At 39.4% G+C, this 16216-nt stretch overlaps 1 protein-coding gene across 3 annotated transcripts in view; it reads left to right on the top strand.

Annotated features, from left to right (window-relative positions):
• The window catches only part of DCDC2 (doublecortin domain containing 2), a 140658-nt gene that overhangs the window by 8035 nt on the left and 116407 nt on the right, over positions 1–16216 (top strand). Inside the window, exons 1-3 of one of the 3 annotated variants that reach the window (XM_074348158.1) lie at positions 9636–9797; positions 10485–10872; positions 15089–15143. In XM_074348158.1, the coding sequence (XP_074204259.1) occupies positions 10580–10872; positions 15089–15143 (348 nt within the window). In that variant the 5' untranslated portion in view covers positions 9636–9797; positions 10485–10579. Of the gene's footprint in view, positions 1–9635; positions 9798–9828; positions 10058–10484; positions 10873–15088; positions 15144–16216 lie in introns of those variants that run through there. The other 2 variants (XM_074348159.1, XM_074348160.1) reach the window with 2 other exon arrangements.

The following is a 16216-nucleotide window of genomic DNA, read 5'->3' as shown; positions in this document are numbered from 1 at the left end:
TATTTAAACTTAACATAAGACACTAACCATAAACGTCTTAGCTCAAGTGGTGGCAATGTGAAGGGTGTGGCCAGATTCTCTCCTGCTCATGCAGTACGCCACCTGGGCAAGGGCAAGTGGAGGACTTCTTTGACTGTGGTACATCCTGATTACAGAGACTTAAAGATGGTGGGAAAAAACATGCATCTTAAATGTAATATGCTGGATTTGTTCTTTTTTCCCTCTCTTCTTCCTTCTGGTTTGAGTAACCTTACATTAACTTGTTTATCATTTGACTCTTTCAGTTTAAAGTTGAATTAATTGTGGAAAGGTCAGTTATGGAGGGTTCAGGGTGTGCTGGATTCTTATCAGGCAAGGTTTCACTGCATTTTCACTTAAATGGTATTTAAACTTTTTCATTTATTCACATAGATGTTTTAAGACGTGCTTTTCAAATCTGCACTCAGTATGGTTTTACTGCACTATCTGAAAATGTCACTGGGAAATGACCAAATAGGTCATAAAACAGAGGGGTTGAAAAATGTTATATTGTGCAATCACTGAAACTTCTGTAGCTAGTTTATAATTAAGTTAGAAATCGATGTATGTGAGTAGAAAACATTCGGGTGTCTACCTTTAATAATTCTACCTCCTATGCTAGTTGTGGTCTTATTGACTGATCAAGAAATTTTAAAATTAGGACTCCCAAACTTAGAATAACATCGGAACTTCACAGTTCCCTAAAGCATCTCTTTCCATTAATCCAGAAACTGGACTACAGTTAACCAATAACTTCTGTATTAGTAACATAATTTCCTGCAGAATGGTTTCTTTGTAATGGTTAACTTCTCTCTTAGTTGTTCACAGCAGGGGGTAGTTTTCTTTCACCAAAGTCTTCTATTTATTGTAATTCACTGTGGTTTACCCATGTTTGACCCTGAAACAAAACAAAACAAAATCCTCCCAGGTATGAAGAGATAGTAGGGTTTTACTTCAGCGATTATCAGCAAACTAAGGAAAATCCTTCAAAGCACTAACTAAAAAATTGAGAGTCCGACTTGGACATCTAAGATTTTCCCAGCAATAACCTTTCAATGATGGGGGAGGGAGAGACTTAGCCATAGAAGCATTTTGTTGGTGTTAAAAGATAGCAATTTTAATTTTCGAACTAGAAAAAGGAAAAGAAAAGAAAATTTTGTTCTGAGGTTGTGTAGAATTAAGGTTGGTGGAGAAATGTAGCCTGTTAGTAGTGTGAAAATAGGAAGGGAGCCCCTGGAATGTTGGAGACAGGGCTGAATCCACTTTTGTTGTGTTGTTCTGCTGCTCCAAATCTGAATTACAGAAGGATTAGCACAGTTTACCAACAACAAAAAATCAACCTCAGACATGCATTACTCTAATTTTCACTGTAATGAAATCTGAGAAGAATTTAGAGAGGCAGCAAGCTACTCAGAGATGCAGAGTACCTTGAATTCTTTTGGGTGTGGGGGTTGGAGGAAGGTATTAACTGATTACAAAGCTTTGGTTTTATTTATTTTTAATTTATTTCTTTATATTTAAATATAAATATATTGATTTTACAAACACTACTTCTCACTGATGTAAATATGTTACTTTTACCTACTTAATGATTATGCATATAAATCGTTGAGAGCTGAGAGAGAGAAAAACAAAACTTAGTTTGGCATAGTGAAACCATTCCTAAGCTATTTACTGGTTTGTAGAGTCAAGTTGAAGAAAATAAGTAATAATTACTTTAACTTGGAATCGAAGAAAGTCTTGCTCCTGTTGAGAGTGACAAAAATAATTTAATTGTAAGGGAAGGGGATGGAGAATTATGTAAAGTGTTGAAAGGATTTAGAGCTTAGGTTGTCTAGTTTCATGAAAGTTTTAAAAAATTCTCCCCATAGCTGGACTGTTAAATCACCATGGAGGAGAAGTTGCTTTGTTTAAATAGCTTTTCTCTTCAAAGAATCAAAGTATAACAACAAATTCCTTGTAAAAGAGAGTAAATTGTGTTTTAAGTAAACTACTCAAAGAAAAATTTTAATATTCCTTATACTTTCAGCTGTCCTGTGGGAAAGCAAAGTCAGCCTGGTGGCTTCTCACACTTCCTACTGAAGCAGAAATCATTCAAAAAGCCAAGCTCTGCTCTAGTCCTCAGTCATCATAACTGATTAAGTCTCAAGGGGGTTCCGGTTTTCTGTAAAATAGTGTAGCCCTTCGTTCTTCAGTTTCCAGAAACTATACTGTATACGAACAAAACTAATCGATGATACAAATGATGTATACTGCCAACAGATCTACTGAAACAAATCAAAGTGAGTAAAGTGGTAACTATTTGAGTGAATGAATAGAGTCTAGTCCCAACTCCGCCACCACCTTCCCTGTTACCTCATGCCACTGGACTTTCATTTAAAGACTTGTTGAGACCTTTGATGGTTAGTGTTTTTTGTTTTTTTTTTTCATCCATCACTAGCGTTAAACTCAGCTTGGGATTTATCAGATTTATCTTAAAAAATGAGATGATATTTATTTGCTGCATACAATGTCAGGCACTTCTGTAAGCACTATACATTCATCATTACCTTTTTAAATCCTAGGTGGGTAAGGTTTTGTTGCTTATTTTACAGATGAGCGAACTAAGACTTAGAAAAATGAAGTAACAGATCCTGGTGACACAGCTATTAAGTGATGGAGCCACAATTAAAAACTGGGTTACAAGTATCATGTATAAATAAAATAACACAACCTACTTTGAAGTATAGTGATATCTTCAGTGAAGCAAGTTAAAATCCATTTGAGACTATCCCTGTAAAACAGATGCAAATGTTTCCTCAGTTAAGAAATTTAAATCATTTGATGACTGCAGTGAAACGTGTATGCATTTTTAAATATAAAATATCTCTAGTTAGCAATTTTCTTCATTTCTTCTAATAAAATTCTGTCACTACCAATAAGTGTTGGGTGAGTCCATTTCAGAAGTCAGATTGTCTGTCATTGGAATATATGATTTTTGATCACATCTATCTGCTCTCTAGTGTAGGAAAAGAGCAATCATTGAAGAGTAAAGTTTTGTGCTTAACTGTCCTGTGGCAGCTCCATGGACCATCTAATATGTTTATTGACTCCAACAAATTTGAAACCTCTGGCAGTTTTCTTCCTTGCTGTGAAATAATTGTCTAGAGACAGGGAAATCCTCCAGGTGGCTAGTTAAATGCCTCCAGAAGGCATGGGGCGTTGATGAATCCCAGTGAGGATTTCTGTAGTTTACAAGTGGCTTTATTGGCCAAAGAATCTCATGAATCAGACCCCTCAGAATGGGATCTCCAGAAGTGGCATGTTTGTGAAGAATCGTCAACCAGATGCATCACTGCATCTCAGCATCTCTGGGTGAATCTCTCAAATGCAGAGTTGTTTCTGACCTTAAAAAACCCACACATATTTGAAATACTCATTTGTCTTTTTCAACTTTACTAGGTTCTATTAATTTTTTTGCATATACACCTCTCCTTCACTTTCAAGTTCTCAAACCCCTATATTTCCTCAGGCCATATCAGGCCAAGGTGCGTAAAATTGATCAATATTATTAAGGCACAGCTCAGCAGGCTCTTGCTTCCCACGAAAGGTGTGCATCCCCATAACCATCTCCTTGAAACTTCCCCGAGTTATTTCTAGGAGTTCCCAGGGAGTGAGCTCTTAAGCCTGCCCAGCTTCTGCCTGGCCCTCATTCCCTGCTCAGCTCCTTTTGGTGCTGTTTCCTAGCTGCTCGTGAAGCCCGGTTCTGCCATCTGTGTACCGTTACCTCTGTGGGGTGATGCTTTCTCTTGCTATGTTAGAGTCCACAGGTCCAGGGAGGCACCGCCAGAGTGACTCTGCTCCCTGCACTGGAACGGCTCTCTTCTCCAACCCCCTCCCACGTTATATTTTACACACGATATGAAAGAGGAGCTGTTTGTGCTCCGTGCTTTATAGAATTTATAATCAAATCTTTGTTTTGGATTTTTCTGATAGCCACATCCGATTCCCTGGAATGAGTACATGCAGATTGGAAACTGACAAGTGAGATGCTGAACTTCAGACTGCCCCTCTCCCACCATCTAGCCTTTGATGCTGGGGTTACTTCTCTTACTGCCTTTTACTTTAGGATGAGTTTTTGTCAGGTGATACCTTGGTTTTTCATAAAAACACCTTGTTGGTGTGTCCACCTAACAGTCTGGCAGGCACACTCAGACATATGTGAATCCCTGTAGGGGACACAGTGGAGTCCAGAGCTAGGACATATTCCTTCCTTCCTTCGCCCTCTTCCTCCCTCCCTCCTTCCCTCCAGACTCCCCCCTCCCTCCTTTCCTTCCTTCCTCTCTCCTACTCTCTTTTCTCTTTCTATACCCATACTTCTATAATATTTATTTGCTCAGCTATATACCAGGCACTGTGCTGCAGCGACCGGACGTCCCACTCTCCTGAACATGCCAGAGAGTGGCAAGTGCTACAAACAGGAAGTAGAATGGGGTGTTGTGACCGAAAGCCTAGGGGATACTTTATACAAGGTTATTAGGGAAGGCCTTTCTGATGAGGTAAACAGTCAGCTGGGAGCTGAATGACAAGAAAGACTCAACTGTACTTAAAAACCTGGTCCTTAAGCAGTCCATGCAGAGAAAACAGCAGTATTTATATACTTATTTATATTGCATGTTGTATTTTGCCTTTGAGAGCATCCCTAGCCCCTGAAGACGTAAAGCATGGGATTTTACACTGAGCTCACCCCTGGCTGATGTGTCCCACTCACGCAGGTATGATGTTGGGGTCCGTATTGAGCAAGACCTCATATGAGTGACCCTGTCTCACAGGGCCCTCAGCTGAAGGGATCCTCTGTAGATCCCTCTGGGAGTACAGCCATACTCCCAACTCACCACACACTCTAATAGGGCCTCTGGGCATATGGTTTTCAGGGTTTCTAACCTTGTTCCACAGGGAGGGGAGCTTCAGGGAAATCCCAGCCCAGTGCCGGATCACTGGGAGTGAGGAGATGGCAGTGGAACCCTACATCCCCCTCACTCTCAGGGAATTCCAGATTCCACCATGTTCAGTTCTAGAAGGTGAAAAGCAGGGGTTTCTCCAAGCACCTGGGAACTTCTGACAGGGCAGGAGCATGAAGCCTGGATTTACATTGGCCGAGGGGCTCAGGTGGCTCTAGCTTGTCCGGGAGGGCCAGAGTTTCCCACTCCTCAGAGGGGACACTGCTCACCACAGGCTGGGCCTCCTCAGGCAGCCTCTCTGATGTTTCCTGGTTTTGGGGGGCCCTCCCTCTGCCAGGTCTCTGTCATCTAGCATCACTGTCCGTCACCTCTGGTTTCCCCAACAGACACCGGCCTCCCCTCTGTCTCCTGAGTCTGACCTGAGGCAGAGACGACCACCTGCATTTTAGATTCTTCCTGGGCTGACTCCTTCATATTGTCTTTGCTTGTGAAGACTCCTTTAACTTCCACTCCATCTCTTCACTGTATCCCATCCAATCATTCTTCAATGTAAATTGTGTTTTAAGTAAACTACTCAAAGAAAAATTTTAATATTCCTTATACTTTCAGCTGTCCTGTGGGAAAGCAAAGTCAGCCTGGTGGCTTCTCACACCTCCTACTGAAGCAGAAATCATTCAAAAAGCCAAGCTCTGCTCTAGTCCTCAGTCATCATAACTGATTAAGTCTCCCCTCCTCTCCGTGGCCCTACCCAAATACTGTTGCCCCGCCCAATCTCTTCTTTGCTGGATGTCTACAAGCACCTCAGACCTTACACACTCCTAATGGTTCCTCTCCCTTCCCTTCCTCCTTCCTTCCTTCTAAATAAGAATTTGCTTACTTATCCCAACTCTTTTTGCAAAACAAATTGAAATTTGAATATATGACAAGAATATTTATAATGTATGTGAGGGGTAAAAAACATTAATAATAACACAAAGACATGTACGCACTGCCTCCCTGCCCCGCTGACACATACAACAATGGCAATTCACTGATGTTTGTGGTTTCTTTTGCACTATGATGGCATCAACCACGTGGCCCACAAAGTCTCAGATATTTTAGTGCTGGCTCCTCATAGAAAAAGTTGACTGAAAGAAAAAATTTGCTAACTCATGCAGCAGGCCAAGGTTGTTAACTACATTATTCAGACTTCCGTTGTCTTTACTTTGTTTTTATTGGTGTGCTATATAGATTACCATTATGATGGTGAGTTTCTTAATTTGTCTTTGTAGTGCTGTCACTTCTTCTTTATTTAGGATCTATGAGTATTTGATGAAATCAAATATATGTTCCTGGTGAATTGCATTTTTTATCATTAGGTGAAGATCCTCTTTATTGTTAATGATCCTTTTTGTCTTAAATTCTGTGTCTGCAGTTAATATACAATCCCAAATTTTCTCCTGGTTAGTTTGTTTTTAATTGAAGTATAGTTGATTTACATTATTTTATTAGTTTTGGGTGTACAACACAGTGATTCAATGTTTTTATAGATTATACTCCATTTAAGGTTATTACAAAATAATGACTCTATTTCCCTGTGCTGTACAATATATTCTTGTTGCTTATTTATTTTATACCTAGTAGTTAGTATCTCTTAATCTTAATTAATTAATCTTAATGCCCCTCCCCTTTACCTCTCCCCACTGCTAACCACTAGTTTGTTTTCTACATTTGTGAGTCTGTTTCTGTTTTGTTATATTCATTCATTTGTTTTGTTTTAGATTCTACATGTAAGCGGTCACAGATTTTTTGTCTTTGTCTAACTTATTTCACTAAACATAATACCCTCTAGGCACATCCATGTGGTTGCAGATGGCAAAATTTCACTCCTTTTTAATTGCTGAGTATATATAGTATAGTATAGTATATATTCCATTGTATATATAGACATCGTCTTAATCCAGTTGTCTGTTGATGGACACTTGGGTTGCTTCCATATCTTGACTATTGTATATAATGCTCCTGTGCACATTGGGGTGCATGTATCTTTTGAATTAGTGTTTTTGTTTTCTTCAGATAAAAATCAGGAATGGAATTGCTGGATCTATGTGGTAGTTTTATTTTTAGTTTTTTGAGGAATCTCCATACTGTTTTCCACAGTAGCTGCACCAATTTACATTCCCACCAACAGTGCACAAAGGTTCCCTTTTCTCCACATCCTCACCAACATTTGTTGTATGTGGTCTTTTTGATGATAGCCATGATCAGGGTTTATCTGATCTTTCTGGCTTCTAAAATCCTTCTTCCTTTGCTAGTCTTGGGGTTCTGCATAAGAGAGAAGAGCTCTAACACAAATTCAGCAAGCAACAGGAGCAGAGAGAAAGACTGCAACTACATGACTGTTTCTGTTGCTGTTTCCCTGCCCCAGTTAAATGTGTTCAGTGAGGAAGAGAAATGTGTATGTTCCAGCTTTGAACAAATGGGTGGGGAGTCCATATATGAAAATAAGGAACTTAGGAAAAGAGAAGGATTTGAGGAAACCATGAGATCATGTGAAGGTTTTGAGTCTACATTGACTTTTTGATGCTCTAGGGATGCTGTCCAAGAGGAAGGGTGTGCTGAGAACTGTGCTGACTTGCAAGACTCAATTGTTAAATTTCCAGGAATTTTAAACATGGTCATTATTAAAAACTAATTTGTATAAATGTACAATTAAATAAATTCCTTTAAAAACAAAGATAACAAGTACTCAAAACTCATCACCACCTACACCTTACTATTATCTGTGAGGCTAGATGTCTATTGTATTCATATGGTGGCAATACCATATGAGCTACTGCATATCTCTTCCCTTTAGTGGTGTCAGATTGGAGCTAGAAATCAGTCCCCCAAAATTGTGTGCACTATTTAAACTACAAAAGTTGGCAAATGCTATGAATCAAGGCCTTCTTCACTCTGCAAACCAGTAATTAAACATTAATCAACACATCACTGTCTAAGAGGCAAATGGATAAATGAGCCTGAGCTCAGCAGACAAATCTGGGCTGGAGATACTGTGCTGTTCTCTTCTCTTTGGTCTTCTTTTTAATACTATTAACTTTTAAGGCATTGATGTATTAAGGAACTTTAATAATAATGTTTCTGCCCCAGATTGCAACGTCCCATACATTGATCTTTCAATTGGTATGACCTGAACTGCTGGTTAAGGTGGTTCTGGAATCACAGAAAACTGGGTTTGAATTTTTGCATGTGACCTAAGGTAAATTTTTTCAGTTTCTCTGTGTCTCAGTTTCCTCACCTGAGGAAAGAATATTGACCTCTGAAGGTTTTGAAGATTAAAGTCAATAATCTATGCAAAGTATTTAACACAATGCACATGGTAAATGTTCAATTAATGGTAGTTACTGCTAACATTTTTTTCATTTTTTGATTGAATGATTCTTTTATTTCTTTTTTTAAACTTTTTTAATTGAGTTACAGTCATTTTACAATGTTGTGTCAAATTCCAGTGCAGAGCACAATTTTTCTTTCTTTTAATGTGTAAGACTGCTTTATTTATTTATTTATTTTTAAACCTTTTTTTTAATTGAGTTATAGTCATTTTACAAGTTGTGTCAAATTCCAGTGTAGAGCACAATTTTTCTGTTATACATGAACATACATATATTCATTGTCACATTTATTTTTTCGCTGTGAGCTACTACAAGATCTTGTGAAGGAAAGGTTCTTTAAACTCTATAGTGCTTTACAATTTTCAAAATTTTCACACACATGATTTCATATAATCCCATTATAACCCTTTTCACCCCGCTATGCCTATATTGCCCCTCTCTTCATCCTTCTCCTTACTGGTAACCACTAGCTTGTCCTCTATATCTGTGAGTCTGCTTCTTTTTTGTTTTATTCACTAGTTTGTGTATTTTTTAGATTCCACATATAAGTGATATCATACGTATCCGTCTTTCTCTGTCTGACTTATTTCACTGAGCATAATGCCCTCCAAGTCCATCCATGTTGCTGCAAAATGGCATTCTTTTTTATGGCTGAGTATTATTCCATTGTATATCTCACATCTTCTTTATCCATTCATCCATATTAACATGATTTTTATTCACAGATGATGACTGAAGAGCAGCCAGTAATGAAATCTGCACATGACACATAGTAGAGAGGTCTTAGGAGGAATAAAGGGAAACTGGCAGAGATGGGCTGGAGCATTTCAACTTTTTAAACAGAATTTCTTTGCCCCACAATATATATGTCCCAGAGAAGACTGGACAAAGCATCTCTTTACTGAAGTTCTCAGAGCTCCTCTCCTGTCTTACCCATACACTGATCCAATCTATACAAACAGCATGGATGTATGCTCTTGGGTACAGAGAGCCACTTAGACTTTTGGAGGCAGTGAAAAATCCTTCTGTCGGCATAAAGCTAGGCATATGATAGACATTCAACATATTGTCGATTTTTCTCTACACCACTGTATCCCTCTACTAGCACAGCGCCTGGCACCCAGTTAGCTTCCATTAATGGAGTGACTCCCCCCATCTGCCCCAAAATCCCTTACTTTTTAAGCCTCTGCCGGAGGCGGTGGGCAAAGCCCAAGGGATCCAGGCGAGCGCCAGGCCTAGTTCACTGACTGCTCCCTGCGCGTGGTTGCAGTTGCTATGGAAACGGCGGGAAATAACAACTCCGGTCCCCTCGGGTGTGGGAGGCCCGCAGAGGCAACGGCAGCGGGAGGAACAGCGGGAGCTACGCACGGCTGTCGCCGAGTTCACTCCGGTACCAGCCCAGCCCCAGCGCGGCGCCCGCGCCCCTCCCTACCCAGCCGCCCCTCCCGCCACTGGCCCTCGGGTGTTGGTAGGTACCCGCGCCGCGAGTCCTCAGCCGCTGCCTGCCGCCCTGGGACTCGATTGAGCGCCCTTGCCCGCGGTGTTCAAACGGTGCCCACGGGAGCTTCAGTGCGAGGCTGCGCAGGTCATCTGGGGGAGGGGGCGAGGGGGCTTGAACGCACGACTCCTCTCTCTCAATGCACCTTTAACAGTTATTTCTCGGCAAAGAAAAATCAGGGCAATTCCAGCCAGAATCCTAATTGCTTTATTTTGGAAACAGATTGAAAGGTGAGAGTCAGGAGAGGAAAGAAAATTAAGCTATTTGGAAAAGTAACGCGAATATGATGTTAGAAATTGAGTTTCATTATATTTAAAATTTTATAATTTTATTGTGTGTGTGTGTGTGTGTGTGTGTGTGTGTGTGTGTGTGTGTGTGTGTTCCACCCCTCTCCCTCCCGTGCGCATTCCTTTAGCCTGTTTCAAGCCCCCCGAATGGCTGCAGTCCGGAGGTGGTTACACCTGGATTCCGCGGGTAGCGTGTGAAACAGGTGTCCTGCGCGCACTGCGAGCGCTGATTGGTTGTGCAGACTTTGGTGAAATACTTGAACGTGTACAGCGAGTCCTGCTGCCTACAGGGTCTCCGCAGGGTGGAAGCCAGGCGCACGGCGGTTTCTTCGTTTTACCCGTGGGCTTGTCTGTTTCCAATTCGTTTCAGGGCGCGACCCCGCGCAGCCCGTGCCGTGAGGCCGCTAAGGCACCCGAGGTGCCTCCCCGCTGAGGAGCGAGCCGGGGCGGCGTCCCGTGGGGAAGATGAGCAGCACCAGCGCCAGGTCGAGTCACCTGTCTCAGCCGGTCGTGAAGAGCGTGCTGGTGTACCGCAACGGGGACCCCTTCTTCGCGGGGCGCCGCGTCGTCATCCATGAGAAGAGGGTGTCCAGCTTCGACGTCTTCCTCAAGGAGGTGACCGGCGGCGTTCAGGCGCCCTTTGGGGCCGTCAGAAACATCTACACCCCGCGGACCGGGCACCGTATCCGGAAGCTAGACCAGATTCAGAGCGGGGGCAACTACGTGGCTGGGGGCCAGGAAGCCTTCAAGAAACTCAAGTGAGTCTGTCCCCACCGCCCCCCACCCCATTTCCGGGGCCACAGAGGTGGAAAGGAATAACCCCCGCCTCACCCCACACTTCGATGTGTTCAGGGGCTGGCCACTGAAAGCTCCCCCTGCAGTTGGGGTTAGAGTTTAAAAGTGTGATTGGAGACGAAATTTCACTTAGGGAGCAGTAGGAGCAGACTTAAAATGTATGGATAAGGAACAGGAATCTTTAAGAAAAAAAACTATTCAGTGACTAGCTATTTGGAAAGAGTAACACACGCCTCACGTTAGATATTTGGCATTTTCTGTTCTGCTTTTTCTCTTTCCACTTTTTCTTTTTTCTTGGAACCTATTTTTTAGGTTAAATAAAGACTTCTTAAAAATTGCTTGGAAGTATTGGATACTATATTGTCAGCAGCCGAAAAAAATGCTTTCTGCATTTTCACCCCACTGTTTAATTCTTTCAACCTTTTATTCTAAGTAGAAGCGACCACGCTCCACTCTGTGATCCTCCTCCCACCCTGCCCGTTTAAGCTATTGGCATAATTCTTGGGAAAGTTCCTTGGTGTGCTGTATTTGTCCACATGTCTGTCCCCAGGCACTCGATAGTTAAACCTTCAAGGACAGGGGTCCTTAGTAGTGCTTATCCCCAGTTCTTGGCACGGAGCTCACTGTCCGTGTTCAGTGAATTAGCAGATTGTGCTTAGATCTGTGAAGGGAACAAAGATAAGACATGACTCCTTGTCTTTCCCAGTTCATGATCTAACAGGAGAGAGAATACATGCACACCAGTCATTTTAATGCAAAGTACAAAAAAATGAGTGCAATTAGGAAAATAAAGTTATATGGGAATTGAGAGAAATTATTCCTGGTGGGGGTGGGTATTGTAGGACAGGAATAATTAAATATTACATAGGTTTTCTTTTTTTTACAACCTTACTGAAATAGATTTCACATAATATAAACCACCCATTTTAGTGGTTTTTAGTATATTCATAGAGTTTTGCAACCATCACCATGAACTAATGTTAGAACATTCCCATCACTCCAAAAAGAAACCCTGTACCTTCCCAGTTTCCCCTTCTCTCCATCCTCTATGGGTTTGTCTATTCTGGACATTTTATATACCGGCATACCTTTGAGATATTGCTGGTCTGTTCCAGGCCACTTCAATAAAGCAAATATTGCAGTAAAGTGAGTCACAGGTGTTCTTTGGCTTCCCAGTGCACATTAAAGTTATACTTACACTATACCGTAGTCTGTTACATGTGGAACAGCATTATGTCTAAAAAAAGTACATGCCTTATTTAAAAAGTACTTTATTGCTAAAAAATGCTAACCATCATCTGAGGCCTCAGCAAGTCATAGTAGTCACATCAAGGATCATAGATTACTGATCACCATAGCAAATATAATAATAATGAGCAAGTTTGAAATATTGTGAGAATTACCAGTTACACAGAGACATGAAGTGAGCAAATACAGTTGGAAAAATGGTGCTGATAGACTTGCTCCATGCAGGGTTGCTACAAACCTGATTCAATTTGTAAAAAAATGAAATAGCTGTTAAGTGCAATAAAATAAGGTATGCCTATGAAAGGAATCATGCAATATGTGACCTTTTGTGTTTCTGTCTTCTTTCACTTAGCATAACGTTATCAGGGCTCTTCGTGTTGTAGGATGTATCAGTACTTCATTCTTTTCATTGTTGAATAATATTCCATGATATGGCTATACCACATTTTTTGTTTATCTATTAATCAGTTGATGGATAGTTGTATTGTTTCACTTTTGGCTATTATGAGTAATGCTGCTATGAACGATCATGTACAAGTTTTAATTTCTCTTGGGTATATACTTAGCAGTGGAATTGCTGGATTGTATGGAAACTCTATATTCTGTAGGTTTCTTTCCCCCATAGTTTTTAATATAATATTTTAATTATTTAATTAAAATTCAGCTTGAGTCTCAGGATGGCAAAAAATATCTTTACCAGGAAATCTATGCTTGTGAATCCTGATTTTTAACTGTAGAGGACTAGTTTCCCAAGCATCACTAAAGTTGTCTGATATCCTTCCTTATGTATTTGTTTAAACTGAGTTCTAGGTGTTCTGCTTTTTGTTATGCCAGATGGTCTTTTTATGGGAGATGAGGCTACATTTGGATTTTGTTTCCTCTTCCCTGAAACCTTCTTTAGTATGCGTTGTCTACTTTCTTTAAAAAGGAGCTAAATGAAACTGTGCTTCAAAGAAACTTAGAACTTAAAACTGAGAATCAGGAGACTTGAGACTGACCTGTTTATTAGCTCTGTATTCTTGTGCAAGCCTCTTGACACAGCTAGTCAGTTTCCTAATGCAGAAAAGGAATATAACCATTCCTACCTCCCAGGGTTGTTGTAGAAAGTAAATGCTATGGATGTGAACGTATTTTGCATACACTAGTGTCATATGAATGTAAAGCATCTCTGTGTCCCATTCCTTCCATCATACACATCATTGATTTTTAATTAAATAATTTGCATATAAAGAAATTTCATGGGAATGGAAATCTGCTTCAGAATCTACTAATAGCTCAAAATTGCAGACTTAACTTTGGTAATTCATATTTTCTTTTGTTTATTTGGCACTCAAAAGATAAAAACAGGTACAGTTCCAAACCAAATAGAAAGTGCACTTCAAATCACTCTTTATATATATATATGAGATTTGCATGGTTGTTTTTGCTTTTAACCCACACAAAAAAACCCCTGAGTTTGTTATAACAGTGTCCATGGTTAGTTTTCCATGCTGACAGTTGAATAGTTTATTTATCTGGTAGTATCTATGGTTATAATGATGGAAGCCAAGAAGATTTAAATGCTGAATATATTTGAAGCTTAACAGTTATAAGTTTATATAACAAATGAAGCAACTTGCAGAACAAAAGCCCCAAAGATAATTGAGGGTAATTTATGTTGCGTAGACCCTAAAGTATATTGAGGTGGAAAAATATTTTTCAGATGATAATGATCAACTCTCTTCTTGAATTTCTTTTACTCATATTTTTTCTGATATTTTTGAAACCATAATTAAACTTCAGGTAGCTATCAAACCTTTTTTATAGCAGAGAATTCTAGAGATTGTTATTTTCCTCACAGTTACGCATTTTGGAAGTTGACTCTACTACATTAATCTTGTGGATCTGAGATCACTTTCATGCACATGACAGTCAGAATGTTTTGTTATTATGTCAGAAATCAGTGTCTGCAGATTTCTCGAAGACCAATTTTATTACTAAGCAGAGGGAGCATTTGCGCTGTCTTATGTAAATACTTTTGATGTAAGGAAAATACATGATAATTTATAGAGGTATTGATTAACTAAAGCGTTCTATCCAAAAAACAACAATAGTAAAATATAGCCAAAATTAATTCTAATACAAATATTTTTTTGGCAGCTCATCAGTGATGGTAGTTGAGGTAGAGAATGTATCTTTCTATCTATGGTTATAAATTAAGTGCTAGATTTATACTTTTTTTTAATATTAAAACATTTATTTAGCACCTTCTATGTATGAAACACAGTGGAACCAGATCACAGTGATGGACACATGGCTTGAAGTTGACAAAGGGATAAAGTTTTTAGGTTGTGCTTCTGCTATAGCTAAAGAATGATCACTAGTTAATATCTTGTAGCAAATAGTAATGGAATAATAGGGGTCTCTGGAGGTTAACTGGTTCACCCATCTGTCCCTCAGCTGAACAAATGCCTAAACCATCCCACATGGCTAAGCGTTTCTGGATCATTAAAGTACTCTCATAGGGAAAAAGAGCTCCCAGACTTTCACAGTTGTTACTCTAATGCACACAATCAGTACTAGTTTTTTTGGCCTAAAGTCTGTGATTAATGGAATTGTTAAGCAGCTTTACACAGAAACCACTTTTTATATCAATATTGATCTAAAAATGAGAAATAACAAATATGTAGTAAGCAGCTAACCATTGTGGGGAAAAGTGTTCCCTAGTAGAAGGATGTATTTCTAAGACTAATTTCATTGAAGTTTCAAGTAGACATGTGTCTGAAAGCAGTTCCTATTACTACAATTGCTTTTAATTCGTAGCTATTGATTTTTGCTTTAGGCTTAAGGATTTCCTATGGCTTGCTTTACTTTTTAATAATTTTTAAAAAGAAATTTACGCACCTGACTCACAAGTAATAAAAGAAACCCTTATTGTTTTTTTCCCCCCAGTTACTTGGACATAGGAGAAATCAAGAAAAGACCAATGGAAGTTATGAATACAGAGGTAATGCAAATAACAGTAACAGTGCAATTTTGTGTTTCTTATGGTGTGTCTTAGAGATTTGAACGGCATTCTAATCATAAGAAATAAATTATCTAATGTATATAAATAGGATGTTAGATGTTTTAAGGCAAAGATAACCCTTTCTTTGGATCATTATCAGAAACAGACTGAGTAAGTGTCCCCATATGTATAGGTCTAGACACAATATGCTCTTTTTTAAAAGAATTACTTTTATGATGTATAGTTGATTTACAATGTTATGTTAGTTTCAGGTATATAGCAAAGTGATTCAGTTACACATAAACACACACACACACACACACACACACACACACACATATTCTTTTACAGATTCTTTTCCATTATAGGTTATTACAAGTTATTGAATCAAGTTCCCCATGCTAAACAGGAGGTCTTTGTGGCTTATCCATTTTATATACAGTAGTGTGTATATGTTAATCCTAAACTGCTAATTTATCCCTTCCCCTTTCCCCTTTGGTAACCATAGTTCGTTTTCTATGCCTGTGAGTATATTTCTGGTTTGTAAATAAGTTCACTTGTATCATTGTTTTTTCAGATTGCACATATAAGTGATGTCATGTGATATTTATCTTTCTCTGTCTGACTTACTTCACTTGATATGATAATCTCTAGGTCCATCCATGTTACTGCAAATGGCATTATTTCATTCTTTTTTATGGCTAAGTAATAGTCCAGTGTATGTGTGTGTGTCTGTGTGTATCTCACATTCTCTTTTTCCATTCATCTGCCAATAGATATTTAGGTTGTTTCCATGTCTTGGCTATTGTAAGTAGTGCTGCTGTGAACATTTGGGTGCATGTGTCATTTTGAATTATGGTTTTCTCGGATACATGCCCAGGAGTAGCATTGCTGGATCTTATTATAACTCTATTTTAAGTTTTTTAAGGATCCTCCATACTGTCCTCCATAATGGCTGCACCAATTTACATTCCCACCAACAGTGTTAAGAAGATTCTTTCTTCTCCACATCTTCTCCAGCATTTATTATTTGTAGACTTTTTAATGATGGCCATTCTGACTGGTGTGAGGTG

Source organism: Camelus bactrianus, chromosome 20 (assembly GCF_048773025.1).
Source record: "Camelus bactrianus isolate YW-2024 breed Bactrian camel chromosome 20, ASM4877302v1, whole genome shotgun sequence".
In the NCBI taxonomy this organism is placed as follows: Eukaryota; Metazoa; Chordata; class Mammalia; order Artiodactyla; family Camelidae; genus Camelus; species Camelus bactrianus.
The sequence above is the reverse complement of the archived record's forward strand: the minus strand, read 5'-3'. Positions and strand labels throughout refer to the sequence as shown.